Source organism: Chaetomium tenue (genome assembly GCF_020726465.1).
Source record: "Chaetomium tenue strain MPI-SDFR-AT-0079 chromosome Unknown F5144scaffold_4, whole genome shotgun sequence".
In the NCBI taxonomy this organism is placed as follows: domain Eukaryota; kingdom Fungi; phylum Ascomycota; class Sordariomycetes; order Sordariales; family Chaetomiaceae; genus Chaetomium; species Chaetomium tenue.
Window position 1 is genome coordinate 3,430,420 of NW_027117332.1, and position 27,104 is coordinate 3,457,523.

Here is a 27,104-nt window from a genome sequence, read left to right on the forward strand (position 1 = left end):
CTTGCAAACACACACCAACGCCACAGACGGCTTGATCGTGCCGTAACTCCGTAAACTCCTTCGGCTGCGGTCACCATGCTGGTCGGAGGGTTCAGGGTCTTACAATTGGGGAATGGGGGAGACAGGTGATCAAGTGTGTGTTACCATGCCGTGTTGAAACGCTGAGGTTTGACATTGCTAGAGTGAGTCAGGCTCACAACACAAGCAGCGATACGCCGGGCAAGGTGGTAAGATACTGAGTGAATCGGTTCCTTCATATTGCCACGACCGTACGGGACCGCACACTATTAAGATCCCAACAGCCTCCAAAGCGGAGGCGGGGACGTTCCCCGGCCAAATACAAGATAGTTTTGCCATGCGCAATACATTCTGGCGCCATGCGAATCTGGACAGGAAAGAAAATGGGTGGATAAAATTAGGAAGATAAGTCGGAAAAAGAAGCAGGAAGAAGTAAAGGAGGAAAGGGAGAAGCCGAGAAAACACGAATGGTATCTCCTTCATGTCATTGATTAACGCCATCTTGAAGAAAAATACCCAATAACCTTCGCTGTCGCCCCGCGAACGTATGTGTCCCACTCACCCCGGGGCTGGTTAAGGGGACCCGCAGCATCCCCCCTGGGAGCTGTGATCTGGCCCGTCGTCGCCGGGCTCGGCGCTACCGGGGGTGAGAACGGCTTGTCCGGCTGGCCCCGGACACTCCTCGGGCGGTTACGCTGACGTTCCTTTCGGCCCCAGTGCCGACCAGCCGAGACATTACAGGACTTCTCCCTGAAGACTGCGTCCGCTGCCATCTCATTGACTTGGACAATCTTTTGCAGGTCTTTGCCGAAATGGGGCAGACCATAAAGACTGTCGATAAGCTGACGCGCCCCTTGGTCGTCGAGAACCATGTCGGTGTCGCCGCGCTCCATGGCCCGAGTCAGAGCTTCCACTTTCTGCAGGTGCTCGGCCTTGTATTTCTCCAGGATGCTGAGCGCCTGTTTCTTTCCGCCGCTTTTGACTTTGAGCTTTTCTTGTTGAATGAGGTGGTCGACATATTCTATCGTGGCGTCATTGTATGGTTCGATCGCGTGGCGCTTCAGAAAGAAGCCAAACTGAATGGCGGCTTCTTGGACCTGCGCATGTTCGACCCTGAACTCCGCGATGGCCGTCTGCCTGAGCCGGATAGCCTCTTGCTGGAGCTCAATGTCTGAGGCGTGCTTGATTAGCTCTTGGCTCACATTTTTATTTTCATGCCGGTAAATCAGGGACCGGTAATCATAATAGATGTGCATGTGATCCAAGTAGTTGTGGCTGCATCCCGAACAGAACCCGTTGCCATCCATGGCGCAGCATCTCTTGAGTTCCGGGTCCCCCTTCTGATTACGCTTCACTTCGCTGCCGAGGTAGCATGGCCTGTTGTGACGAACCTACTCCAGGATCCTATCCTGTTAGGGTTCAGCTTTGGTGAAGGTAATCTCTGCAAAGGATGCTTAGGTTCGGTGCAGCCAAAGGGTGCACAACAATAGACTTGTCTCAACAGTAGGCTTGCGAGCTTGTAGTGAACTGTAGTTGTGATTGCTAACTGGAGAACTCCCAGAGCTCTCCAGAACGAGTGACTATATACTAGCTATCTAAGGGTGCTCAGAGTGCTCAGGGCCTCAGCTCTGAGCATCCTGAGCACAAGGTGCTCAGGGTGCTCACAGTTCCCTTAACGAGCAGAATGAGCACCTGCTCATTCCCTTGGCACGGCCCTTTATGAGCAACGGGACTGTTCCTTCATTGGCTGTGCGTTCGTACGCAATGATTGGACCGGGGTACTGCCAGCGTACCCCGCCGGCCGGCTGCATGCGGCCATAACCGTGACACCTGTGGCACATCGTCTTGTACACGATCACTGTCTCATCGCGGCCAGCAAAATCGTTCCAGACCTCAACGCAATCTCCATGCGTGCACACCGTGCGGGGTTTGCCCACTTCGTACGACTCAACCGTCTCGCGCTGAACGTAGAGACTCTTCTCAAGTTCGCTGCGGGACAGCTCTGCGTTGTGCAACATCTTGACCTGATCATTGTTGACTGCGATGCTGCTCTGGATCTTTTGAGCGATCAAGGCCATCGGCTCCGTCAACTTCACAATCATGTCGCGGGTCTCGTTGAGGTTGATGGTGCTTCGGACCTGGTGAGGAGTGAGGCCTCGGATGTGCTTCAAGAGACGCTTGGACTCTGACACGGAGCGGCTCCAACTACGCATGTTGTCTTCCACAAGGCCCATGTCGATACCCTTCTAGCGGGCAGCGAGGTACCGAAAGCTCTCCGAGTCGAAGCAGTAGACGTTGTGCTCGAATAGTCCCATATGCACTTGCTTGTATTCCGCTAAAAGGGCTTCCAGGGGCTTGAAAGTGTCGCCTGGTGTGTAATTTGAACCCCGGGTATTGGTGAAGCCAAAAACAATGTTGTTGGCCGCGTTACGGTGCAGTTGGGTGAGAAGCTGTTTGATACAAAACCTGAACATGACAGTTAGGCGCGCAGCGTTGGGCTTCAGCAAGACCAGGATGCCATGGAGCTTGTCATAGCTGCGGAGGACCTTCAGAATGTCGGCCATATTCCGGTTGTCTTGCTCTAGGCCTCTCGTGTCTCCGATTCCCGGGGTGTCGATGAGGCGGACCCGAGTCTTGCCGATGGTCACGCCGTACACCGCTGTGCATTGGGTAGCGGACTGGCCGCGCGCTCCATCGTTCTCAAACTGGCTCTTCCCGATTTTGATGTCCTCCTGAACGAATTTGCCCCGTGGGTCGTTGGGGTCCTTCAGCTGCGTGCTGAAGGAGCATGGGATTAAGCACTCTAGTCTTCCAGCCTGCATTGCATCATCGAGGGAGTCGTAGGTAAGGTAATTAACGAAGGCGTTGATCCAAGTTGATTTGCCGACACCAGTTTCTCCGAGAATCAGGATGTTGAGGTCCTCAAAGGGTTCGAGGTCCTTGAGCCGTCCGTGGAGCACCTGCTTGTCATAACTCGCCCATGTTGATTCATGGGTAGGATCATTACACTTGAAGGTCCAGCAATCGAACGGGGTGGCCCCGCAGTCGCAATACAGCTGTTCGTCAACGTAGCCGTACTCGACTGGCGACTGGCAAGTGGCACAGATCCAATTGCAGGGTAGCGTTTGTCGCAGGGAAAATGAGGACACGGAATCCGAACAGCGCGGCGTTGCAAAGGCTTGCTGGTGAGTGTGGCGTCGAGGGACCCAGTGTTGTATTGCATGACACAGTTGACTGCTAAGACCTTCCTATGTTCAAGGAGGTCTTCGACGAACACTCGGCCATGACAACGATGACAGATGTAAGGCTTCTCCAGAGACTGGCCAAGCGCATCGCAATCGACGGCCACGACCATCTTTGGACGGTGATCATCCTTGAGCAACTCGGAAAACAGGTTTCGAGTGTCGGCCCAAATTTCCGACTTTCTTCCGCACAGCGTCGGTGAAATAGAGAATGTAGACATCGTCATGACGGTTTTGCGCAAGCAAGAAATCTAACCGGTGGCCTTTGAACCCAACATATTGCGCCCCTTCATCCAAGATTCCTTTCACAAAATCCATCTTGGCTGTGAATGTGGCCAGGGAGCGAATCTCGAATGATGGGGTCTCCCGGGCGTGGAAGTCACCAAGAAGTTGCCCAAGACGGTCAGGGTTGACGCCAGTGGAACGGAGCTCCCGTAGGACTCTTCCCAGTGCCACTCTCAGTGCCTTGTTGGCAGCGATGAATGCATGAAGTTGTTTGTTGACGTCTCGGATGTGATTGGAAGGAACCACGTTTGAGTATCGTTGACATCTCGACACATAGCGCTGAAGCGTTGCGCTCGCAGTGTGGGCGTCATCAAAATGTTGCATGAAGCGCTCCAAACTATCCGGGTTGGATGGGTACACGGTGAGATTGATCCGGACATTCAACAGGTGAAAGTAACCCAAAAAGGTCAAGGGTAGAAGGGTGTACTGGATTGGCGTGCCCTTGGCGTCGTTTGTGGTAGAGATCCGTTGGTGAAGACCTTTGATCAAGTTCCGAGGTGTTTGAAAGCGCGCGTTGTCAGAGATTGCCTTGTTCTCTGCGAGGAGGTCGCCAAAAACTGACAGCTCGGACCAGCCAAAGCCGTACTGTTCCTCAGGGGTAACAACCGGTTCTTCCAACCAGTCAGGGGTGGCACGACTCAGTATTTGGCCAAGTTGCTGGATAGCCAAGGCCCCCGTTGTCTTGTCAGACGCCGTGTCCCCCAGGCTGTTGGGGCAAACAATGTAGTTGGCACCCCAGCGGACGCCGATTACCACATGGGTAGCGATGTCAGTGTCTAGGGTAGCGAAGGCGAATTGTTCCCTGATTCCGGGAGCAGCGAGATTGAGCCCCTCATCAACGGTGGTGACATTGTACCTCAAGGATGTATGAGCACCGCGGATGGTGTTGGGCGAGGCGAGGTACCGAGCGCATCCGCCAACATGGACGAGCCCGGCAAGGATACTGGCTCCAAGCTCGACGTCGACCCCGAGCTGTGCGCACCTCTCCTTGAAGGTGCGGACTTCGACAGTGCGGACATCTGTTGAGCGGCAAGAGCGAATATCCACGGCATCCGCAGGAGGCCCCTGCTTGAACAGCGAGCGCGGCCGAGAAACGAAAGTGTCGCTACGGGCATCGTAGAGGGCTCCGAGTTGGGCGGCCTGGCCCAACGCTGGGCGAAGCAGTTCGCTGCTAGCCATGGCAAGGTGTGGTTTAAGGTAATCGAGAAGTGAGTCGAGGTTGATGATAGTGCTGGATGGGAGAAGGGTGGTCAGTAAAGATGAGAAGGAAAGAGCAATTGAGAACACTAAAAAAGTACATAGGTACCTAAACGACAAGACGTGGCAAGGAGAGCGGAGGCAAGGGGTTTAGCGGTAATGTGAAAGAAACAGGATATTGATGTTGTGGCCGTTTCTTGCGGAGAAACCTTGGAAGCTGGTTGCTTGGATACAATTGATTAGAACACGGGACATTTCCGACGAAAAGCTGCTCCTCCATGCCCGTTTGTCCATTCTTTTTCATCCGCCTGTTTGAGTTGTTTCCAATGGTATTGGACACACGTTGTTTGCGATGTCCAAGAATCCCCCCGCGGCTGTGGTAAGCCGCCCGCCATACCGCCGGGTTGATGCAGTTCCAGTTTCTGAAGATTGGCGATGCCCTCGTGAGCAGCAAGATGGAATGACATGGATTCATCGGGAAGGTGAGACCGAATTGAAGCATCCCAACCCGGATCTGTAAGTCGGATAATGGTCATGACGGGACGGGACGGGACGGATATGAAGCCAACAGGGCTTGCCGTAGTTCTGGGCCACTAAGGCCAAACGCCTTCGATCAAACTTGCGAGGATTCAAGCCTTTCGTGTTGTACCTTTTGGGCAGCGAGAGCCGGGAGAGGCCCATTACGGGCTACTTGCAGGCAGGCATCGTTAGCGTCACCATCCTCAAGGGGGCCGTGACTTCCTATTTTGGATCTTTGAGCCCACTTCCAGACACGTCACGCCGATCAGCGGCAGCTTCCAAGGGTGCCTCGGTGCCTTCCCGTCAATTTTACCGCTTTTCTCATTCGAGGTGGCGTTGGAAATGATAGAAGCAAACGGTCGTGGCTCAGCTACCAATACCATTGGATCGCGGCCCGCTTGCCTCGCAGCCTCAGTATCTCTCTGTGTCATCTCCTGCAGTTTCCCGCGTTTAATCGCCCCAGCCGATATGGACGTGCATACATACTTGTTCTTTGCATTTCTGACCCGGGTTTGACGTTCGGGGATAACCTCGTGATCAAAGATTGGTGTCCAGACTCCAGAGACACGGTCATTTGCTGAATGCAGATTCCCGGGCATCATCTTCGGGGCAACGACGTGGCTCCGAGAGCAAAGGGGCTATTATTCTGATTGAACCCGGTACTTGTGTGTATCATTATTGTCCGTAAAGAGTTATCGGTGACATGATCCGGGCCATGGCACAATCAAAGCTCCAAACCGGCCCCCTCGAACGTGACAAGGACCGCCTCGCTGTCCCTCACCGTGACCCTCTGATCCCGCTCGAGACGCTCCACGGCCACCTCACCAACAGCCTTCCCGTTCCTGAACGACTGACCCGCCCACGTAACCTTCGCAGCGTCCTTCTCATCCACAAAAGGAGCCGTCATGCGCTTGACCGTAGCCCCGCCATGCTTCCCAATATCCAAAGACAGCGTCGACGGAGCTGCCTCCTGCCCCGCGTAATACGGCTTCATGTTCAAGATAACCAACTTCACCAACCTCTCCCCCCTCCCATCAAAAACCGCATACGCCGAAAACCCCCGCTCCTCCAACCCCGCGGGCGTCCCCAACGCCGCGATCCTCCCCCCCTCCGCCAACGCCTCCACCACCAACAACTGCGACACAAACACCGGCAACACCCTCGCCTCCCCACGCTTCGTCGAATCCACCGGATACAGCAACGAATAACTACTAAACCCCGGACTCCCATCATCCCCGGGGGTATTCAACTGCTGATCACTCTGAAACGCCAGCGTCGCGCCCTGGTGCAGGTGCACACTCGAGGCATTCCGCACCGCGTACAACAACTCCACATCCGCCGTCCACAGTGCCTGCGCAAAGGTATCCGACACGTTGGGCTTGCCGCTGCAGGCGATCGAGTTGAACTCGCCGACGACCCAGCGGGCGCCGGCGGCCATGGCGGCGCGCGCGGACGGGTAGATCTCGTCGTCGGCGTAGCGGACGAGGTCCGTGTGGTTGAGGATGTTGGGGATGGTGGCGCGCGCGGCGCGGGCTGGGTTGCAGGTGGCGAAGGCGTACGAGTGGATGGAGTAGAGCCCGACTTGGCCGGTCGAGTTGACGCCCGCGGGGATGAGGTCGCTGGGGCGGACTTTGAGGGGTGTGATGTCAGTGGTGGCGCTGGATGCCCACCAGCGGCCGTGGCTGTCGTTGGAGATGACGGCGTCGATCTGGGCGGTGAAGGCCTGCCATTGGGCGATGTAGGCCTTGGTGCTCGCGTTCCAGCGGCTGGTAGGGTAGTTGGTTGGTTCGTTCCCTAGCTCGTAGTACGTGATCTTGTCTCGCTGGAGTTGGTATGACGCTGCCGCGAGATCCCGCGCAATGGTGACTGAGTTGTTGCCAAAGTTGAGCGTTGACACGAAGGTTGTGCCCTCGGGGAAGTTATCCCACTGTTGGTAAAACGCCGGGCCTACGGTCGTTCTGTAGATCCCCCCTTTCTCGTTCTCTGTGCGCACTACGGACAGTTTCTGGCTGGAGTCAAACACCATGCTATCCATTGTGATGCCCCCTGCACGGATGATCGGTCTAGCTCCGCGCTCATGTAGATGATTGAGGAGACTGAAGGTCAAATCTCTGGGAGAATCCGGCTCGCCGAAGAACTCAGTCCAAAAGGCCGGCTCGAAAGAGTAGCTCACAAATTGAGGCACATGGGGCTGGGAGATGGCTGAAGCTGGTGCTTTGCTGAGCGAGTGAACTGATGCGCATTTTGCCCGACCTACTGTCGCGGCAGCTGCCAACACACAGCTTGTTGAGAGAAGTATAAGCTTCATTACGACAGCCGAGAATTCGGAGTTCACGAGACTGAGTGGAAGTAACTAGGTGTTTGGATCACCAGTTCATGTACCAGGTACGGTACTTTGTGGTTGACCAAGAAAGAGTTGTAAACCCAGGAAGTCAGAAATCAACACGACGGATCCTTAGATGGATAATGTCGTATGAGATCCCCGCATGCAACCTAGAAGCGGTCCACGGCTAATACAACTCGACGGAAGATTTGTGGGATTTTCCCGCCGCGGGGTTTGGATGCTCGGTGTGAAGATACTACGAAGGTAGCCGACGACGTGGTATTGGTTGGACGGCGTGGCTATATGGAGACTGTGGTGATCATGAATTGGGGAAATAGTCCGGACGGTAAGCTTGGGTAATTATCTACCATTCGTGGTCTCGGCTATGCCACAGACTCGGAGCATTGGTTCACCACGGTACTGAAGGGGTTGTCGATTATCGACAGATTGTAAGGGCAGGCGAAAGGTCTATCGGTGGTATATACAAGCACAATGACGAATGGTCTCGCTGTAATATCTATAACCCCCCGGCATGCTTTTGTATGAAATCCATGCAACCACACTTCTACTCGTGCTCCGGTCTCCTCCTTTTTATATCTGACCCCAGATACTCAATCGAATTCCGGCACAGCGGGCACGTGTTCCGCCCGCTGTTCTGGAACCACTTGTACAGGCATACCTTGTGGAAGAAGTGATTGCACGTCCCACACTTCTTATCCGGTAGCGTCTTGTCCTGTGCGATGATCGAATAGCAGATGGCACATTCTTCCTGATCCTTGAGAGCCAGCGAGATGTTGCGGCGGAATGCCATTAGTCCATCGACGAGGCTAAAGTTCTGTAGGATACAGTTAGTATAGAACAAAATATGGTATCGTATCGAGCAAGAAAGGATGCTTACCCCGAACATGATCACGGCCTTGGTTGCCTTCAGCCATGACTGCCACTTGTCCTCCTTGACCGCGACCCGCTTCACACTAACCACATCAACTGGGTCTAGCGGGTATGACGTGGGAACACGCAGGGAGATCGTGGCAGCGTCGTCATCGACTGGGTACCCGGCACTGATCTCCCGCGCTGCCTTGCTGACCTTGACGATGACCTCTTCCGTATCGTCGTCTGTTTTCTCCTGCTTCGAGGACCATTCGATCACTTCATCCAACGCATCCGCAATGACGAGCGGCGAAAAGAACCTCTGCATCCAGGTCTGAACGGTGTTTTTGGTTTGCTTTGAAGGGCACTCAAGGTACCACATTTTGAACAAACCGGGGATGTATTTGAGGATGAGGTAGAAGAGATGGATCAGCAGCCAATTCATGTCACGCTCTGCTGGTTCTGACTCAGCAAGGTCGATGCTGTAGGAAACGATGTGCTCCGCCGTGAAACCTTCCTTGTCGAGGTCAAGCGCCCGGGCAAGAGCATGCCCGAGAACGTCGACGAGGAAGTGAAGTAAAGGATCGAGATGCCGGCCGCTCTTGAGATTGTCCGTGTAGTCGCTGCGGACTCTGAAGGAAGCTTTGCTGTAGGCATCGAACACCAGATGCCAGGCCAACAAGTATGAGCGGATGCTGACTGGGAACTGAGCAAGGTCTTCGTCGGTATAGTCATCGGGGTTGGGGGCGTTGAGAAGTAGTGACAGTAATTCGTCCGGCAGATTGGCGGCTAGTGACGTTAGCATGTCTCTCTTCTTCGTCGGTGAATGATAGTTACCTTTCTTGTCTATCACAACAGAGATGTTGATATCCTCCTGTGCGGCAGGCAGAGCCTTGTGGAGCAAGCCAAACGCCGCCCTCTGTATCTCCCGGGACTCGGAAGCCACGGCTTCGTAAATATCATCAAGATCCTCGAGCCGCACGTTGGAAATCTTGCTCACGGTTCGCGCAAGGAGCGAATCGACAAGCTGGCTTGGCTGGCTTGCGGTTGACTCACGCGGAAGACCGAGAAGCGCAATTAGTCCAGCCACTTCGGCCTCCCGATGGTTGGAGAGGGCCTCTTCAAGGTCGTCGTTGGGTTCCTCGACGGCATGAAGCGCCCGAATCAACTTTAGCGAAGCGTACAGGTACGGCAGTCGTTCCACCGTAGAATCTTCAGGGACCCTGTTCCATAGCCAAATGCAGTAGTTGATGGCTTGATCCCAGTATGAACCATACGTATCCTTCGTGCCGGGAAGAATACGAGCGATGGCCCTGCAGGTTTCAGCAGCGGGTCGATACCCCAGCTCCTCTGGCACACTTGCCCACTTGGTAAACTGCTGAAGGGCAAGAACCTGTTTTCGGGTCTCGACCGGCACTTCACCGGCCTCGTACACATCGAGGCAAAGGTTGAGTAACACCAGGGACGGAAGAGCGCGAGGGAACCGGTCTGAGAACGCGGGGAAGCCTGGTATCTCGCTGATGAGACGAGCACATAGCGTTGCGGTTACCTTGGATGATGCCAGCGCCTCACCAAACCCGGTAAGGAAGGCAGCCGTGATCAGGGTGGTGTTCGGCGCAGCCCTCATTACCCCCAGTTTGACGAGCCACTCCTCGAGTATGGCTGGCGTGCCACCGTGGGTTTGGACTAGAAGCTGGAGAAGGGAACTCAGACACTTGGCGGCGTAGAACGTAGGCGGGCTCAGGCCAATGCTTGCGTGGAGCATGAAGTTGATCAAGCGCTCCACCAAGGAATCACCGGACATGTTCCAGTCTGCCCAGTTCCCACAGTCGGCAACGACGGCGCGGACTGCCGCTGAACTCAGGTCGCAGAATTCTTGCACGTCCGCTTCGGTTTCCGACCCACCGCTCCACAAGCCGGCTGCTTGCCCAGCTGACAGCTGGTCTCCAACGATAGCTTCTGTAAGACAGAGGAGGTAGACAAGCTCCAGTTGGAACTCTGGTGGTACGGAGGACAACTGAACGCCAGACGATAGAAGTTTGGCCGTGAACAGAGCCATCCTGGCGGGAATGGAGCGCCCGCTGCTGTCCCGACCAGGTACGGGCGTTGTTGCGTTCGGATTCCCTTGTACCAGGAAGTATGCGCCTCCCATGCTGCTCGCCAATGACAAAGATGGATTTGGAGGCCGCGTGAGAAAGCAACCAAGCTCGTTCATCCACACCGTTGAACTCGGGAAGATATCCTCTGCCGGCACAGCCCCGGATTTGAGAGCGGCCAGGGCTTGTTGGACAAGGGTGTGTACCTCAAGAGAAGCAGGACCAGCTTCACTGAGATGGTTCTCTAGAATCCTAGCGACGGGACTTTGTCCGGTCGGTTGCTCGTTAAGCAGCAACTTTAATTTCTTCGCCTTTTCAGATAGCCCAGCATCGGAGAGCTCGGTCAATGCGAGAAGGCCAGTAACCAACCGCACATGCAAGTCGTCGTTTGCTTGGAAGAGCTCGGGCCTTTTCTTAAGGGCAAGCTCGAGTGTCACAAGAGCCGACCGGGTTGTTTCTGGCACTTCCAAGTGGGAGACGATGTCAGCTGCAATAGCTGTCCAAGATTCCTTCGTGAGAGTGTCGTAGGACAAAGTGGCCTCGCAGATGTCTTTGAGAGCAGGCAAGCCCCCACCCTTAGCATACTCATTCCACGCAGTGACTAGGAACTCCTGGAGAGCAGGGAGATCCTGCGCATACGTGGCGACGGAGGGCACCCCGATGAGTACTCTAACAGCTGATATGGCCAATGCGCGATCAGAGAGCTCAACGGCTGCCCTAGCAAGCGACGTCCAAATGCTCCCAAAGCGGTTATCCGCGTCTCCCTGAATAGTATTCAGATCTGAGACTAGATATGGCAGGGAGGGGGAGGCTGCAATCACATCATACATTTCGGCCTTGCCCGGCGGATACAGAAGGGACAGCAAGTTGTTGTCGGCACACAAGCGAGGGCAATGTCTGAACGCGGACTGGATGACAGCGGCAGCTCCATAGGGCTTGAAGTTCCTCCTAGTCAACAGACCAAGGGCACCGTGTAGGATTTCCGCTGAAGCTGCCGTGACCGCAGCGGATAGCGGCAGGCTGTTATCACCCTCACGGGACAAGGCGCTGGCCGCTAACGCAAACCAGCGCTCGCCTTCGGAGGAAATGGCGACTTGCGACTTCTGATACCCTTCAGACACCTCGGGTAGAGCGTTGGACATGCGAGAAAGCACAGCGTTGCCCAACTTTTGCCATTCATCGGCTAATGCCCCGCGTGTGCTTTCGTCAGAATGTTGGGACACCATCGCCCAAGCCTCTGATAGAGGCTCGGGCCGCTGTGGAGATGGCACAGAAGACTCGGGCGTGGGATGAAGATACTGCCGGATGATATTGGACAGGTTTTCCTCGAGGAAACTTGATGGTAAAGGCGATTGACGGAGGAATATCTCGAACACCTGAGCATAGGATTGGAAGGCCTGGTATCGGCCCGAACGAGTCTCAAGCCTATCCGCAATCCCTCTCCGCATGGAGCCGAGGAAGCTTGACACGACCTCCAGGGAAGGCGTGCTCTCTGGGAAGGCCTGGAGAAGACGCTCCAAGGACTGCCAGTATTTTTCCGCACCGCCTTGGGAGCCCTGAGCGATGAATTGCTGCATCCGCTGTAAAGGATGCTTCTGGGTGCCCCAAACCTGAGGAAACTGCTTTGTCAAGGCCGTCAAGACGTCCAGAAGCTCGGTTGCCGATCCGACCTGGCCGCTCTTCATGCTGTCCGCAACGAGCGCCTTCCCAATCGATTGTAATCGGAGTTGGAGAATTTCGGGCTTGGCCTCGAGGATCGCGCGAAGAAATTGATAGAAGGCTCTCCGAACAAACCCGTCATCTGCTTTCGACAAGGTCCAAAGTGCATCCACCTGCAAATAATCGGCCAAACCGCCCTGGAGCAAGTCGATGTCTCCCTTTCTTATCAGATGCAAGGCCAAGTAGAGGCTGGTACTAACGGCCCGGTGGTATTTGGCGTCAGAGTCTTGCTTCGTGGTCGACCTTTCGTCGCTTAGCGTGTCTGGGGTCTCTTTGATGACCTCGATCGCGAATTCGAGGGCCCTGGTTTGCACGGCCTTCCAAAATGCTTCCTCTTTCTCCTTTGTTTGTAGGAAAGGACCCAATGCGTCGGTGGCAGCACGTAGAACACGCTTATCTCTGTCGAAGGTCCCTGCGAGCCATGGGCCCACGAAGGCCGGCAGTTTCTTGGCCATGCGTTTCTTCGCCGCATTCAAGAGTTGGAAAAGTAGCTGGTGGGAAAGTTCTCGTACTCTGGCAGAGTCGTCGATCGATAGTCGGGGGTAGAGCTCAATCTAGACAATCGTTAGGGATGTGTTCGTAAAAAGGGGGTTAGCTCTGACAACGAACATATGCGTCTATTACCGCCCCCTCAACAGCTTGCCCAGCGTCTGGCCCAAGACTCTGGACGTAGGAAAGGATGTCTTGTAATGCCTTTTCTTTTGTGGTGCTAGCTTTCTTCGAAAGATTCTTGAATGGTACCACGACTTCCTGTGGTATGGCAGAAAAGTCGGGAGGCGGGGCTAGGTATGAGAGGGTTGTCGACGAGGTCGAGAAGCCGCCGAAGCGGCCCCCCGCAGCTTTGGTCTTGTCGGGGAAGGACATTGTTGTGAATTAAAGCATCGGACCGTCAAAGGGGATGTCGAGGGGCAGTAGAGAAGGTCAGGCCAAAGGTTTCTGTTGACGGATCATGCTGGTCAGTATTTTGGGATACGTCCGAAGGGTGAGGAGCGTAGAAGAGGAACGAGGCAGAGAAGAACAGAACGGAGAACGCCTACTTTTATATGTCTGTGATTCTTGCGCGACCCGTGATATGCTTTGACAAAGCCCTAACTTGATGCATGTGGAATGCTAGACGTCTGGTGCGGGTTCTTGAGGGTCCCTTGAGTGTCGATAAAGAATTGAGATGACGTTGGCAATGTACCGTAATAGCAGGGAAGCAATTGTTAAATCACGTAGAGGCCGAGGAACCGCAGCCTGCTGCAAGTCAACTATCGCACGGGAGGTCAGCTCCGATAGCCTTGTCCTTTTAACGGGCCCGGCCGGCGTGACTGATGCGGCAACCTGGAACATTTTGGCGGGGTCGCAAGAACGTCCAAGCTCTGCAAAAGTACCGATGTACATACGAGCACGTGATGTGGGGCAATACGATTACACTGAACATGACGTGTAAGTTACACATTGGTACACTCTTGATGACCATGCCACTTGTGGCCTTAATTACGAGGCTTTACTCTGTTTCCAGCCCGCTGCCTAAATGCTTCTACATTGCTTTGATTACTGCAGTAACCAGTCATTTAGCATCCTAGAGGAATACTTAAATGACATGCCGTCGCCCTGGGGATTTGTTGGGCAGTCGAGCAGTATGCTAATCGCATGATCTTGTGCTACTTCACAACGATCAGCAGTTGCAGAGTTTCAGACGGGACATACGGAGGTCAGAATCGAGGAGACAAATCCGAGCATAAAAGAAAGGGGATAGAAACATGGAAGTCAGCATTTTTTTATTCTATCTGTACAGTCGATATTCAGTCGGGGTCTAATAAACTTCTTCATTCCGGCGACACTTGTCCAGTCTGTTTCTCTTCGGACTGTGCAGGCTGGCACTGGCTGGCTGTCTCACTGAGGGGGGTTTCAATGTTCTGCTTGGCAATCGTGAAGAATGACATCATAGGTGGGGCCCTTCCTCGCAACCCCTGGCGAGCACAAGACCACCCCTGGCTTGGACGTGAGAGTCGCCTGCCCTCGCTGTGGTTGATTCCGAGATTCAATCCCATGAATATAATGCGGGGAAATGCTTCGTTCTTAGGCCCCCCTGACGAGAGGGGAATTGCATTGATAGTGATGGTGAAGCACGGCACCGCTTGCTTAGAGGTTTGGAGTCCCGCGCCCTGGGTACTGTACTCGGCCTGCCGACGTGTGCACCTGCTGTCGTTTGTTTCGGCCGGGTACCTCGGTAGGTACCTAGGTAGGTTCGAGGGAGGTTGGAAAGTTTCAATCTCGGCGGCTATTTCAAAGCTACTCGATAAACGGATAAAATAAGCCGTCAATCTCCTCCTTCTCCCACTTTTTGGACACGTTGTGACCGACGAGCTGACATCCGAAACGATGCCATCGTGAGTGAACCCCCGCCGAAAGTTCAAGGGTTGTTGCGTCCCCCGCAGCCTTCCTGGCAACTGCCTGCGACGTCAGTGGCTGAGTGCCCACAAAGGGTCCACATGTGTAGGGTCTCCCAGGCCGATTAGCCGCAACCGTCGAATCACAGCCAACCAGCCGGGAAAAGCGGCCTACCGGTTGGCTCAAAAGGGAGACCCCACTGGCTGCACGGAGGGTCGATCATCTCTAGGCAAAGTCTCCCGACCTGGAAGTCGCACGATCGCTGACCTTTGAGGCGCACCAGGTCAATAACTCGAAACGCGCAGTTATTACCTCGGCCCTTCCCGCCCGTCTTTCTCCCTTCTTCCCGCAACCTATTCTACAACACCATCGTTTTTTTGTAATCATTGAAGCCACTCCCGTTCGATATCCGATTCCCTCCATGACATCAGTCTTGGCCAATAACGGCACTTTCGCATGTAAGTCGACCACTGGTTCCCACGTGTCGGTGAAACTTGACGATGTCATTGTTGCATGCCCTTCTCTTCGCCCCTCGCATTGACTAACGACGGTGCAAGAACATTAGATAGCCACCGTTCTCGCCAGGAGCATGTCAATGATACCCTGACCCATCCATCACCATGTCGTTGTCAGTTGCGTCTACTTTCGCCCGCCGGGGTCGACCCACCAAAACCATTCACCCAGCGGCTCTCAGCTCGCTTAGCAGCGCCGCCCCCCACCACCATTGCCAGCAGACCAGGGGTTACAAGTTCGGTCGACTGGCCTCATACTTGGAATCCTACATCCGCCCGGACATTTACACCCGCCATCATTCCAACGCACAGAAGTACTGCGAAAACCTCTATCGCCGGCGAGCGTTGGCCAAGCATGCTCTGGCCGAGGATGCCAAGTCCACACTAAAACGGGCCCTCCACACCTACTGGGCTCTGGACCGGAGGGCTCGCCATGCCACAGGGCGGTGTCTTAACACGGACGCTGCTCCAAGGCAAACCCCGGATAACCCAAACGGCGTTCGTCCGGGCCAAAACATCGAAGACGTCGAGAGGGCACCTCTGGAACATCTACTATTCGGTGATAGGCAAGGACAGTCAACAAAGAAAAATGGTCGTCCAAGCCAGCGGAAAACCGATGGGGACTATGTCATTGACCCCATCACCAACCGCAGGGTACCCAACAAGTCTTCAAAGTCGCCCATCGTCAACCACTACGGCACACCTCCTTCCCTGCTAGACACACTCGGCGGAAAGAACAAGGACGTCCGTTGGCACCGCAATGACACCATCGCTTCCACATCCGCCCCCAAGTATCCCGATTTGCACCGCTACACCGCGGTGAGATACCAAGAACCCGACGGCAAGCCGTCGGATGAGCAGCCGGCCCTCAAGCATGCGGACCTGGCCAAGTACGGCCCTATCCGCGCCCACGAGCCAGACGGAAAGTACAAGCTCGAATCTGAATCTCCCGCAAACCCGGAAGAGCTGGGCAAGTATGGTGCTGTCAGAGCCCATGAGCCAGACGGCAAGTACAAGAACGTGTCTGAGTCTGTGGTGGGGTCGGATGAGCTCGGCAAGTACGGTGCCGTGAGAACTCACGAGCCCGACGGCAAATACAAGCTCACGCCTGAGACTCCGGTAAGCCAAAAGGAGCTAGACAAGTACGGGGCTGTCCGCAGTCACGAACCGGACGGCAGGTACAAAGTTGAGGCCGGCGAGGCAACCTCTTCTGCGGAATCGGAGGAGTTGGGCAAGTATGGTGCCTTCAGGTCGCATGAGCCCGATGGTGCCTACAAGCTAGAGCCTGAGCCTCAGCTCACCCAGGAAGAGCGCGGCAAGTATGGGGCCTTCCGCAGCCATGAGCCGGACGGCAAGTACAAACTCGAATCAGAGGCTCCAGCGACCACTCGAGAGTCGAAGAGATACGAGGCCGTTCGCAGCTACGAACCGGAAATCAAGTATGCGGCCGCGTACACCGACGCCCCCGACGCGGCAGAGTTGGCGGCGTACAGCAAGCCCATTCTTGCTCATGAGCCGGATGGTATGTACGCTGCGAACCACGTTGAATCCGAGTACGACGCGGCAGAACTCGCCAAGTACCGCAAGCCCTTCTTCTCTCACGAGCCTGATGGCAAATACGCTGCATCCTACACGAAGCCGCAGTACGACAAGGCGGAACTGTCGCAGTATAAAGCGTTCCGCAGCCACGAGCCTGATGGAAAATACGCCGCCAGCTATGCCAAGGAGGAGTACGATTTGAGTGAGTTGGCTACCTATGGAGCTTTCCGGAGCCACGAACCCGATGGCAAGTACGCTGCCAACTACGTCGAGGAGAAGCCTGATGCGAACGAGTTGGCCACCTACAAGGCATACCGAAGCCACGAGCCCGATGGAAAGTACGCTGCCAGTTATGTCAAGGAAAAGCCCGATTCGGGTGAGCTGGCCACCTACGGTGCATTCCGGAGCCATGAGCCCGACGGGAAATATGCCACCAGCAACGCCGCTCCCGCGAAGCCGGCTGATGCTCAAAAGTATCAGGCGTTCCGCAGCCATGAGCCCGATGGCAAGTATGCGGCGGAAGCACAGGCCGCCGAGGCCCAAGATCTCGCTAACCACGAGGCTTTCACTTACGAGGATGCGGAGACTCAGCCGCTCCCACAAAAGGATCAGGCAAACGAGGAGCAGGAAAAATCGCCGTATCGCAAGAAGGTTGAGGAACTGATGGCTCGGGCTGCTGCCGAGTCAAGTGTTTCAGGCGCCTCCGACCGGAGTTCACCGCCGGCCGATAGCAACAACGGCCGCAGTCAAGAGCCCGCAGCCCTAACAGGCAACTACGTACGTGACTTCCCCGAGGACTTTTCCAAATCCTGGCCGGCCGGTACATCGGAAGCCACTTCCTCTCTTCTCTCCCCGGAGCAAAAGACATCCGACGGGGCCGTCCAACCCGCACTGGAGCGCTTTGGCAAAGAAACCAGCGAATCTTCCACGAAACCCGCTAACTCCGCCGCACCAGCGCTCTACAAGATCCTAGTCTACGACCCCACCATGCAATGCGTCGAGGCCGCCGAAATGACCTCTACCGTCCCGGACAGCACCGCGGCGCTGACCCCGGCCGAGGTCCTCCTCCGCATCTCCAACCCCGCCAAATTCTTCCCCCACTTCGCACCCCTCCAAGCCCAGGGCTTCGAGATCGTCTCCGGCAGCGGCGACGTGCTCATCTTCCGCAAGGTCCACGACGGGACCACGACCGCACCGAACGCGGCCGTCAACCCCATCGACATGACGGGCGGGCAGCCCAACGCCGACTACAGCGTTGCGGCCGGCCGCTTCGCCAGCCCCACGGGCTTTGTCAACTACGACCTGCCCCCTGCAGCGGGGCGGCAGCGGGCGGCGGCCCGCGAGCAGGACGAGGCGGCTGATACGGCCACCAAGAAGGAGCGTGCTGCTGCCGGCGATGTGCACAAGAAGGGTAAGCGCAGCCTGCCGAAGAAGGTTGCTATCGGGGCGGCCTGCTTGACTGGTAGCGCGTACTCGGTTGGGGTGGTGAGTGAGTACTTTAAGAAGGGCGGTGTTGATGGTAAGGGGCCCAAGGGTCTCTGAGTTGGGCTGGGGGTTGTGGGAGGAGGTTGCTGGCCCTAACAGCGCTGGTGTTTTCTGCTTGTTCGGTTTTGTTGGTTTGCTTTTGGAGTTTTTCTTTTTTCGGTTGGCGCACACAAGGCACCATGGAGCATTCGGCTTGGGACTTGACATGACCCGGAGCTTTGCGGTTCTTTTCCTTTGTTGGGTCGGAAGGGCATTCTGGCGTCACACGTTCGCTTACACATGACGGGCCGGATCAGACTGCACATACATACCATGGGTACCACGGATTTGGGAGGGTTTGGGTTTTGGGTCGTTCAGTTCGCGTTGCTTCTTTAGAGAGTGTATATCAACTGGCTATGTGTTGCTCTCAACCCTTTTGTTGACCCTGTGATGCTGTCCCATGGTAAGGGACTGTGATGCCGAACTTCAATGCCGCCAATACGGAGCGCCGCTCAAGTTCAACCACTCCCAACATCGGTTCTAAGGCTCGGGCATCTCGTCTCTCATTTTGCGTGTGATACTCTAAAGATCGTAGGCGCGTTCCTCGCGGCCCCTAAGCTGGAATCCATAATGCTCCCTCGTATCCGTGCCCCAGCCGGTAAACATGACAGTACCACCGTAACAAAAGAAATATCGTCATGTCGTTTGCGTATGCCAGTGGCACTCACTCATCTAACGAGTGTGTCATAGAAAGAACGTCAAAAGCGAGAGACAACGAAACCACAACGCCCTGGATGAGACCATCAGATATACCGCCCCCCAAAGTCGTGATACAGGAAAGAAAACAGCAGCAACAATAGACTCTAGAAAATAATACAAGAAAACCCGAAACGAAAAGAGACCAAACTCAGAGTAACCCAAAAAAGAACCAGAAAAAAAAAGTACAAAGATAGAATCGAAGAAAAGACAACAGAAACCATCCCCCCCCCCCCACTAAACCACACTAAACCTCACTAAACCCACCCCCCTCCTTCCCCGCCCCGCCGCCCATGCACTGGCGCTTGAGTAAGTCATGCTTATACTCCTGGGCGCTCCAGCTCTGGCGGCGGTCGAGGGCGGGCTTCCAGGCGCCGGTGTGCGACATGGCGCGCTCGGTGGCGCTGTCCTCGGCGGCGCTGTCTTGGTTGGTGGTAGTGGTGTCGGTGGGATGGGGGTGGTGATGGTGGTGGTGGTAGTGTTTGGGGGAGGAAAGGAGGGATGTGGCGAGGTCGGCGATGGCGTCGCCTGGGGCGGGTTGTTTGGTTTCGGTGGGGTTGGACATTGCGTAGGTTGTGTGGTTGTGTGGTTGTGTGTTTGGTTGTGGGGGTGATTGGTGATGGTTGGGCGGTGGTGTTTTAGTGGGTTTCCACTGAAAGCGCCTTGTAAGAGAGAGAGGCCCAATTGGTGGCGGTGGTATAGTTGTGAATGTGTGTTTCGTGGTGCAGTAGTTGATGGATGAAGGAAGTTCTGGAATAAAATATGCCTTTAAAAAGGGCGGGTGGGAATGAAAATAAAAGAACCACAGTTTCATCGCATGACGATTCTCGATCTCATCGTGCATGGTCGATTCCTCCTCCTGCTGGTTTGGTTTGGTGATGTCGAGGTGGGGCAAGCTTATCCAGCTTATCGCTAAAGTGCCAAGACCGTCGCGATCGCTGTCTCGATCCCCATCGCCTGTTTCCGACACCCATCGTCAACTCAACGGTGTCATTGCGTAGCATCCCGCTGCGTGTTCTCCGAAACCTCGCCTTGCCACCCCGGTTTCCCTCGCCCCGGCGTACTTGCCCTCGACACATTCCCACTCAGCATAGACCTTGGCGATGGCTTGGGCAATTGCGCGCTCAGTCTCCCCGGCGCCAATGGACTCCTCGGACTCCTCTGCATCCTCCAGAAGCTGCGTCCACCCGGGCTAGCTGAGCTCGGCGAAGGCCGTCCCATCGCGCGCGGATTCGGTATCTTTAACCTTCCCAATGCTGCTGCTGGGTCGTTGACCTTCTCGCCAAACGACTCCCGCACTGTCCGCCGCGCCGACCGTGCCGACATCATCGACCGCGGTGAGGTCAGCGGCGGCTGCAGAGACGAGCCTTTCTGCCACAGCTTTTGATGCACCCATGTCTTGGCCGGGAGTTGGACTACAACGTCGCCTTCGAGCTCGGCAGGGTTCGGGGTGCTGCCAATCGCCGGAGGCCCGGCATACAGCTCTGACGCCGGGCTGATCATAGACTGTGGCACGCCAGAATCGCCTCGCTTGTGCCGGTGGGACCCTTGTTCCAAGCTTGTCTCGTCGCCATACGTTGTTGAGCGCGACCCTTGCCGCTTTGCGACTCTTTTCTTATAGCGCCGAACAAGAAGGAACGCGGCCACCCAAAGGCCGATGCCGGCGACAACTGTCACCACGACGATGACGACGATACTCGTAGTCCGGTCCAGTGACCCGATTCCCCCATCTGAAGCGCTCCCCGCAGTGTTGACGGGAGCAAGGCTGGTTGTTGGATCTGGCGGGTCAAAAATATGGGTGAAGCCACCTATTGACCCGGGCGAGCCCTGAGTATCCGGGGCCACCGTCGTCGACGTTTCAGTCTCCCCGTCCTCCGCCGCCGGCCGCTTCCCCGGTGTCCCAGTCGTTCCTGTGGCGGGACCAGTGGTGGTAGTCGACCCCATTCCGGGGGGGTGTGTCTTTTCAGAGTCTGTCCTGGCGAGTTTGAGGCCTGGCGTGAGGGGATGGGTTTCAAGCTTGGTCAGATCTGCCCCCACCCATCGAATCTGAATTGCTGGTCCGACCGTTGCAAGAGCGCCAGGCGTCGTAGCAGCACTCGCGAAACCCCATACACCACCACGGAAGTCGGTAAGGTCTGTTGTGCAGGTCAATCCGCTGGGAACGCAATACACGGCCGTCTCTCCAGGCGCGATAGCGGGGAATCCCTCGTCCGTCCGGGTTTTGGTGATGCCGCAGTTTGGGCCGACAACGAAGCCTTGGGGGCAGATGGCAGGGGAGTAGTAATGAAAGCCAGCTCCGGCGATGTTGGTCCTCCACGTGGGTGGGTCGCAAGACGCTGGGCCCGTTGTCGGAAAAGGCGGGTACTGAGAGAACGACCTGGTGGTCGTTAGGAGCCAGGAAGTGGGACAGGGAGGCGTAAATACGGATGTTAGCGCAGCTAGCGGTGTTGTGCCGCCGTACGCTGCAGTTGGAGCTGACATCGAGCCCATGTGGCGTCGACGGACATCCCCGTCAGCCAGTTGGGGCCGGTAAAGAAAGACGCGGTCGGGAATCGCATCGTCCCAGGACCGCGATGGACGGCCAGCGATCTACCTTTAAACATGTTGCATTCGAACGGTAACACAGCCATGGGGATCTGAGAATGCTATTCCTCCCTGTTCTGCCGCAGTTCGCGCTCATCCTTCCTCTGGGGAGAGGCAAAGCACTATGCACAAAGATGACATCCGGGACGGGCGCTATCCCGGACGGCGGGAGCAAGGCGGAATCTCAGTCGGGACTTGCCTGGATGTCCAGGATCGCCCGGGCCGCTGAAACCAGCAGTTAACCTGGCCCCTGCATGGCCGGCCCATCAGTTGGTGCCTGCAGACCCGAAGAGCCTCGCGAAGGAAGCATCTGCGGCACAGCTGTATCACGACATCCACATCCAAAAACAGCACAGCTTCCTAACCCCACCATTTCATCCAACGGCCCCCACCCCGCACCTCAACACCGAAGCCTCCTTCATGTCGACCAACACCAACAACTCCAGCAGGTTCATGAGACATTCATCTGGTGACGCACGGACAAATAACCTGTACCTGCCACCATCATGTTGCCGGCATGCCGCGGCATCCTGCCAAGAGCGGCAGGGAGACAAGACTCAAAGTTGGCCAGCTTTCCAATGCTATCCAACTTTGCAGCAACCACGCCGCCTCCTTCGGTCGACTGCCTGTCCAATTTTCCATAACTTATTAAGAGCAAGCGGACCCCAAGCGCAGCATGCTCGGGTACGGGCTTAAGGGAGTCCCGTCGCAGCTGAACCTTTTCTTTCCCTCTCCACGCATGCATGAGAGGACCCAGAACTCTTCGGGCCCTTGGCCCCCGGTCTCGCTGCCACATGTCTATTAGGCATGGAAAAACTATCTTCGTTTCAGGTCGTCCCAACAACCAACCACGGCTCTCAAAAGAGAAGCAGGACAAACGTGGGCTTGGCGACCGTCAGCGTGCGGCTGTGATGCCAGGCACACGAACCGGGAGTGGGCTGAGCATCCTGGTCTTGGCGCGCTGCTCCAGAACAACAGCACCCACACACCACCCACACACCACCCAACCCACACACACACATGCGCTCACACACTCACCTCACACACACAAATTCCGGCGAGCGGCGTTCCAGTTGGAATCCGAGTGTTGAAAGTGCCGGGCCTGGCCCTATCCGGCGGCGCGCGTCTGACGTTGCCAGACAACTTTGGAATGTGATATAATGAGCCATCGTGCATCGCCTGGATACGGGTTTGTCAACGAACTGGAACCAAGACTCTGGACATTTCCAATTCTGTCTGTTTGAGGTAGGTGGTGAGCATGAGCTCCAAGAGTTGGCCGCGCGGCCGGCACGGACAACGAACTGCGCCGGATGTGAGATCGTCGCTGTTCCTAGAACGGTAAACAATCTGCGCCGAATGTGTTGTGGAATTGCTACGAAGTATTTCCAGAAGGATAAACGAAGACATCTTGGCCCACCGAAGGCTTCATGAATTGAAGATCAACCCTAACCCCCCATCGTCCGCACCGAATTTATTCCTCGTTGGCAGAGGGGTTTTGAACTTTATGCAGGTTATTTTAAAGAATTTATCGTCTAACAACTTTCCCCATCTCTAATTAACCATGCATGAAAACTTTGCTCGAAGTGTTAAGAGACAGGTGGGAGAACCTTGAGAAGACCTCAATCCCGATAGATAACCCTAACCCGGGTAGCAATCACATGCCGAGGCATCGATTATGGTGCAAAGTGGGCCTGTGATCTGCATGCAACTCAACCCAAATTCGTATCGCAACCTCCTCGCGAGCTCTGAGCGAAGCTTAATCTCGTCTCTTTCCGGCACCAATTTCATCAGCCGAGCGTTCTTACTCTCCATTCTCATTCGGATCAAGATGGGCCCTAAGCCAGGTCAAAAGACGGTGCTTATCACCGGGTATGTTTTCGATCCCATCCCATCTGTCACATTCGTAATTTTCAAACACATACTGACCCTCTCCCCCAGTTGCACCCCCGGCGGTATTGGCCATGCCCTGTGCATGGAGTTTCATGCCAAAGGTATGCCGCCTAGTTACAAGCTCCTCTATGCTGCCTCACTGACATTCCCCAGGGGTTCACGTCATCGCGACGGCCCGCAACCCGGCTGTGCTCTCTGAGATGGCCGCCATCGGCATGACCACCCTCGCCCTGGACGTCACCAAAGAAGACAGCATCAAGACCTGCCACGACGAGGTCTCCAAACTAACGGGCGGCAAGCTCGACATCCTCGTCAACAACGCGTTCGTGACCCCCACCCCCCACCTCTTCCCTCCCACATCCCCATACCCACCACCCCCAACTCAACTAACCCCCCCCCCAGCGGCCGCACGCACACGCACCCCGCCACGGACCTCTCCATCCCCGACGTGCGCGAGACCTTCGAGACCAACGTCTTCGGCGTGATGGCCATGTGCGCGGCCTTCTCCGACCTGCTCATCACCTCGCACGGCCTGATCATCAACATCGCGTCCCTGGCCGCCATCACGCCCTACGTGTTCGGGTCCGCCTACTGCGCGACGAAAGGCGCCGTCACGGCCTACTCGCGCACGCTGCGGCTGGAGCTGAAGCCGTTTGGGGTAAGGGTCATGGTGGCGATGACAGGGACGGTGCGGAGCCAGATTGCGAGTCGCGTGCATAGGACGTTGCCGGAGGGGAGTATCTATGAGAGGGTGCGGGGGCTGTTTGAGAGGAGGTTGACGTTTTCGCAGAATAATGCGACGGTGGATACGGCGGAGTATGCGAGGAAGTTGGTGGGGAATGCGCTTGCGCCTGAGTGGTCGTTGGTGTTGCGCGCGTGGTTTGGGAGGGCGGATTGGTTCTGGGCGGGGGGGTGGTCGATGAAGGTGTGGTTTGCGACGTGGTTTGGGGAGTGGTTGTTGGATGTGGTGCTGTATCGGATGATTGGGATGAAGCAGTTGGAGGGGGTGTTGAAGGAGGAGGAGAGGAGGAAGAAGTTGGTGTAAGGGGGGGGGGGGTGGGGGTGATGTGTGCTGGGGTTGGTCCATGACAGCATCATTATTGTTGCGTCTGTTGCTAGTGTGCTGTCCGTATCTTGTTATAGTGTTTTTAGTTCTTGATTATGTATGACAAGACACCGACAACACCAACTCCCCCTTCCCCTTCCATCATACTCCGGTCAGACGTTTCTTTGGGTATTTATCACGGTCCCCTCCAGCAGGGCCACGGTCCGGGTCACTGGTCCCTGGTAGGCAAGGGGGGGGGGGGTAACCACAACGCCCCCGTCCGGGTACTGCCACCACCCGGAGTAGTCGAAGTAGGTGTTGCAGCACTGACCCTCGCAGTTACGTCCCCCCCATAGTTGATTCCCGCCCCATAGTCGGGTTGATGAGAAGCTAATATAGTTTACACTATAAACTAATATACGATAATACTTTGAAAGCCCCCAAGAATCCAAGCGAGATAAACTTCCTTAATACTCAGCAATAATACGCTTCTCCAATTCCCCTGTACCCAAGTGTCTCCGTTGAATGGTAGCTGTTCCTTGTTCTCTGGCTGATTATACCGGGTTCTAGATCAACCACGGAGGCCGGCTTGAACCTGGTAATGGAACCGAGAGTCCGTCATGATATTGAGGTATACCGTCTTGGATTCGTAACCGGATGCGACCCGTCAGAAAAGAACGATACGAGGGAGCCAAGGACGTCCTTTGTCTTCTCTGTAGCCTAAACATCCAAGGGTGGATTGGCACCATCCTTCAAGAAAGACCTTGTCAAAGATGGACAGAGGCAAATACAATGTAATAGATAATAGATAGTGGAATATAAGACGAACTAGGTTATCTTCAATCGGTACACCAACTTGGGACGGACACGATAATGTAGGATGGACACGACAACTTAGGATGGACACGATGGGACCATGGTAGGCAAGGGGTAAAAAGGCAAGGCATGGCATTGATAGGGATGCGTTGAAAGAAAATATGGTATTGGGAGGGAAAATTAAATGCGTAGGCAGGAAGACCAACGGCAAAAACAATTATATGATTAAGGATAGGCCTTAAATCCCGGTGTATTAGGTATACATGATTAGCTCACAGAATATAGACTACAAGGTTCCGCTACGCTATCAGGCCCTCATCAATAAGAGGTCAGCTAGATGTGCGTATTATTAAAAGACGGCAAGTCTTCTTCGGCAATGAATTGCGTTGAATAGTTGTACGTCTGCGGTGGCGGCTCGGGGTACGTCGAGTTGTCAGGCTGCGCAGACTGTGCGAGAAACACGGGCTGCACTCTGCCGATGGAAGCCCAGCTTGGCTCCAGGTCATCAACGCCCCCAGAGACGGGAGCCGCAGCTGGCCGGAACGAGAAGCCCTCAAAGGTGACGACACCGTTGGTCTTGACTTTGGTCCACAGCGAAGGGATGGTTTGGTCCGGAGCCATTACCTGAATGGCACCGTTTTCCCCATTCTCCGCCGTGGCCGGCGTAGCAACTTCGTTGCTCGCAGCCAAGGAAGGGTCGATAACCAGATGTGATCCATCGGGACCGAATGCTGCAAACCCGGTGGTCGACAGGTTGGTCAATCGGAGGGGCTCGGTCTGCTGCTTGCGTAGGGTCTCTCGGTAGGTGGCGGGATGGATGAAGCAGGGCTTTCCCCGACTCGTCATGGCTGCCCAGTTGCGGCCCTCGAGGCACATGGCCTCAACATCGACGATATCGAGGTCCTTGCCATCCTCGCGGACCACCAGGACGTCACCCTGTATTTCGGGGAAGGCCTCTTGAATTTCGGTTTCGGAGAGAGGTCTCTGAACCTGTGGGATTTTGAGCATCAACTCAGAGGCGCGGGCATTGGTCTTGTCGCCGGGCAGGCAATCCCACCGACTTTTGTTGGTCTCCAGCGGCGGGTTGGGGATGCAGTAGACTCTCAGAGGATGGTTGGCCTTTTCGGATAACGGGCTAATATCACCCACCTTCACCTCGGCGGGTATATGAAAGCCGCGGACCGGGTGAAGATGGTCGACCACGGTAGACACAAAGACACCCTCTCGTGGGCGCCGGCTTTCCATCGCAGCGCAGCGGATCACAACACCCCGAATAGGCGCGGCGGCGGCATCCAGGTAGAATTTATCCGCGTAGGCGAACATTTCTGGGGTGAATTTATGGGCATACCAGACGAAAAACTCCAGGATGTTCTTGAAGTCGGCCATGGTAATGCCTTCGGCAACGCCAGTGGCCGAGTTCACACGGACGGCGGCGATGCTACCAGTCCAAGGGAAACGCGGAGAGGGTAGCTCCCAATTTTCGTTGAAGCACCACTGGAGCGTCGTGTTGAGAGGCAAAATGCAGGCCCTCGAGACGATCTTGAGGTTGAAGGGGAGGCGGCGCCCGGTGAGTGGGTTGGTGTCGACCGTGAAGATCACTACAGGCGATACCGAGGGGTCTACAGGCGTCATGCGTATCGCCGTTTCCGCCCCCGTCTCCCACTGGTTGGCGTCGAGGTAGAGGACCTCTGGCCTCTGTTTCTCCGTCGAGAAGAGGACGGCCCGAACTTGGTTTGGGATATCGGGCTCCTTTGTCGTCTTGAACTTGTGACAGAGTTTCCGGTGGCGGTGATGGGATTCTTGGGCACAACGTTCGGAACAGTAGAGGATGCCGCGGCATTGGGCGCAGGCCAT

At 55.7% G+C, this 27,104-nt stretch overlaps 8 protein-coding genes across 8 annotated transcripts; 3 read left to right on the forward strand and 5 right to left on the reverse strand.

Moving 5' to 3' along the window:
• Positions 1 to 509: 509 nt before the first annotated feature.
• On the reverse strand, positions 510 to 4,724 carry F5144DRAFT_593183 (uncharacterized protein; the record flags this gene model as incomplete). Its single annotated transcript, XM_066790430.1, has 4 exons — positions 510 to 1,395; positions 1,849 to 2,264; positions 2,313 to 3,266; positions 3,402 to 4,724. 4 exons carry the CDS (start codon positions 4,722 to 4,724, stop codon positions 510 to 512), a joined length of 3,579 nt encoding a protein of 1,192 aa, XP_066643546.1.
• A 982-nt stretch (positions 4,725 to 5,706) lies between these two features.
• F5144DRAFT_612871 (uncharacterized protein) lies at positions 5,707 to 7,824 on the reverse strand. The gene has a single exon (XM_066791731.1). It carries the CDS (start codon positions 7,567 to 7,569, stop codon positions 5,986 to 5,988), a length of 1,584 nt encoding a protein of 527 aa, XP_066643547.1. The 5' UTR covers positions 7,570 to 7,824; the 3' UTR covers positions 5,707 to 5,985.
• Positions 7,825 to 8,009: 185 nt separating this feature from the next.
• Positions 8,010 to 13,587, reverse strand: F5144DRAFT_512787 (uncharacterized protein). The gene is made up of 5 exons (XM_066786565.1): positions 13,307 to 13,587; positions 12,879 to 13,205; positions 9,292 to 12,823; positions 8,483 to 9,243; positions 8,010 to 8,419 (listed from the first exon to the last, which is right to left on the reverse strand). Exons 2-5 carry the CDS (start codon positions 13,131 to 13,133, stop codon positions 8,150 to 8,152), a joined length of 4,818 nt encoding a protein of 1,605 aa, XP_066643548.1. The 5' UTR covers positions 13,134 to 13,205; positions 13,307 to 13,587; the 3' UTR covers positions 8,010 to 8,149.
• Positions 13,588 to 13,697: 110 nt separating this feature from the next.
• F5144DRAFT_251280 (uncharacterized protein) lies at positions 13,698 to 14,916 on the forward strand. Its single transcript, XM_066783452.1, has 2 exons — positions 13,698 to 14,644; positions 14,740 to 14,916. Exon 1 carries the CDS (start codon positions 13,905 to 13,907, stop codon positions 14,568 to 14,570), a length of 666 nt encoding a protein of 221 aa, XP_066643549.1. The 5' UTR covers positions 13,698 to 13,904; the 3' UTR covers positions 14,571 to 14,644; positions 14,740 to 14,916.
• A 349-nt stretch (positions 14,917 to 15,265) lies between these two features.
• On the forward strand, positions 15,266 to 18,238 carry F5144DRAFT_630279 (uncharacterized protein; the record flags this gene model as incomplete). The annotated part of the gene is made up of 1 exon (XM_066792412.1): positions 15,266 to 18,238. One exon carries the CDS (start codon positions 15,266 to 15,268, stop codon positions 18,236 to 18,238), a length of 2,973 nt encoding a protein of 990 aa, XP_066643550.1.
• A 1,480-nt stretch (positions 18,239 to 19,718) lies between these two features.
• Positions 19,719 to 21,580, reverse strand: F5144DRAFT_251255 (uncharacterized protein). The gene has a single exon (XM_066783451.1). It carries the CDS (start codon positions 21,404 to 21,406, stop codon positions 19,907 to 19,909), a length of 1,500 nt encoding a protein of 499 aa, XP_066643551.1. The 5' UTR covers positions 21,407 to 21,580; the 3' UTR covers positions 19,719 to 19,906.
• Positions 21,581 to 23,212: 1,632 nt separating this feature from the next.
• Positions 23,213 to 24,436, forward strand: F5144DRAFT_573995 (uncharacterized protein; the record flags this gene model as incomplete). The annotated part of the gene is made up of 4 exons (XM_066788990.1): positions 23,213 to 23,368; positions 23,438 to 23,490; positions 23,543 to 23,711; positions 23,792 to 24,436. The coding sequence occupies exons 1-4, from the start codon at positions 23,328 to 23,330 to the stop codon at positions 24,432 to 24,434; spliced, it is 906 nt and encodes a 301-aa protein (XP_066643552.1). The 5' UTR covers positions 23,213 to 23,327.
• Positions 24,437 to 25,583: 1,147 nt separating this feature from the next.
• F5144DRAFT_593189 (uncharacterized protein) lies at positions 25,584 to 27,104 on the reverse strand (the record flags this gene model as incomplete). The annotated part of the gene is made up of 4 exons (XM_066790431.1): positions 25,584 to 25,874; positions 25,956 to 26,282; positions 26,312 to 26,350; positions 26,400 to 27,104. 4 exons carry the CDS (start codon positions 27,102 to 27,104, stop codon positions 25,584 to 25,586), a joined length of 1,362 nt encoding a protein of 453 aa, XP_066643553.1.

Bases quoted from the DNA above. Each gene is read 5' to 3' on its own strand.
- F5144DRAFT_612871 (XM_066791731.1), bottom strand. From the start codon at position 7,569: ATGAAGCTTATACTTCTCTCAACAAGCTGTGTGTTGGCAGCTGCCGCG.
- F5144DRAFT_512787 (XM_066786565.1), bottom strand. From the start codon at position 13,133: ATGTCCTTCCCCGACAAGACCAAAGCTGCGGGGGGCCGCTTCGGCGGC. The intron at 9,244-9,291 runs GTAACTATCATT...TAACGTCACTAG, and splicing joins TGTTGTGATAGACAAGAAAG to CCGCCAATCTGCCGGACGAA. The intron at 8,420-8,482 runs GTAAGCATCCTT...TGTATCCTACAG, and splicing joins AGGCCGTGATCATGTTCGGG to AACTTTAGCCTCGTCGATGG.
- F5144DRAFT_251280 (XM_066783452.1), top strand. From the start codon at position 13,905: ATGATCTTGTGCTACTTCACAACGATCAGCAGTTGCAGAGTTTCAGAC.
- F5144DRAFT_251255 (XM_066783451.1), bottom strand. From the start codon at position 21,406: ATGGGCTCGATGTCAGCTCCAACTGCAGCGTACGGCGGCACAACACCG.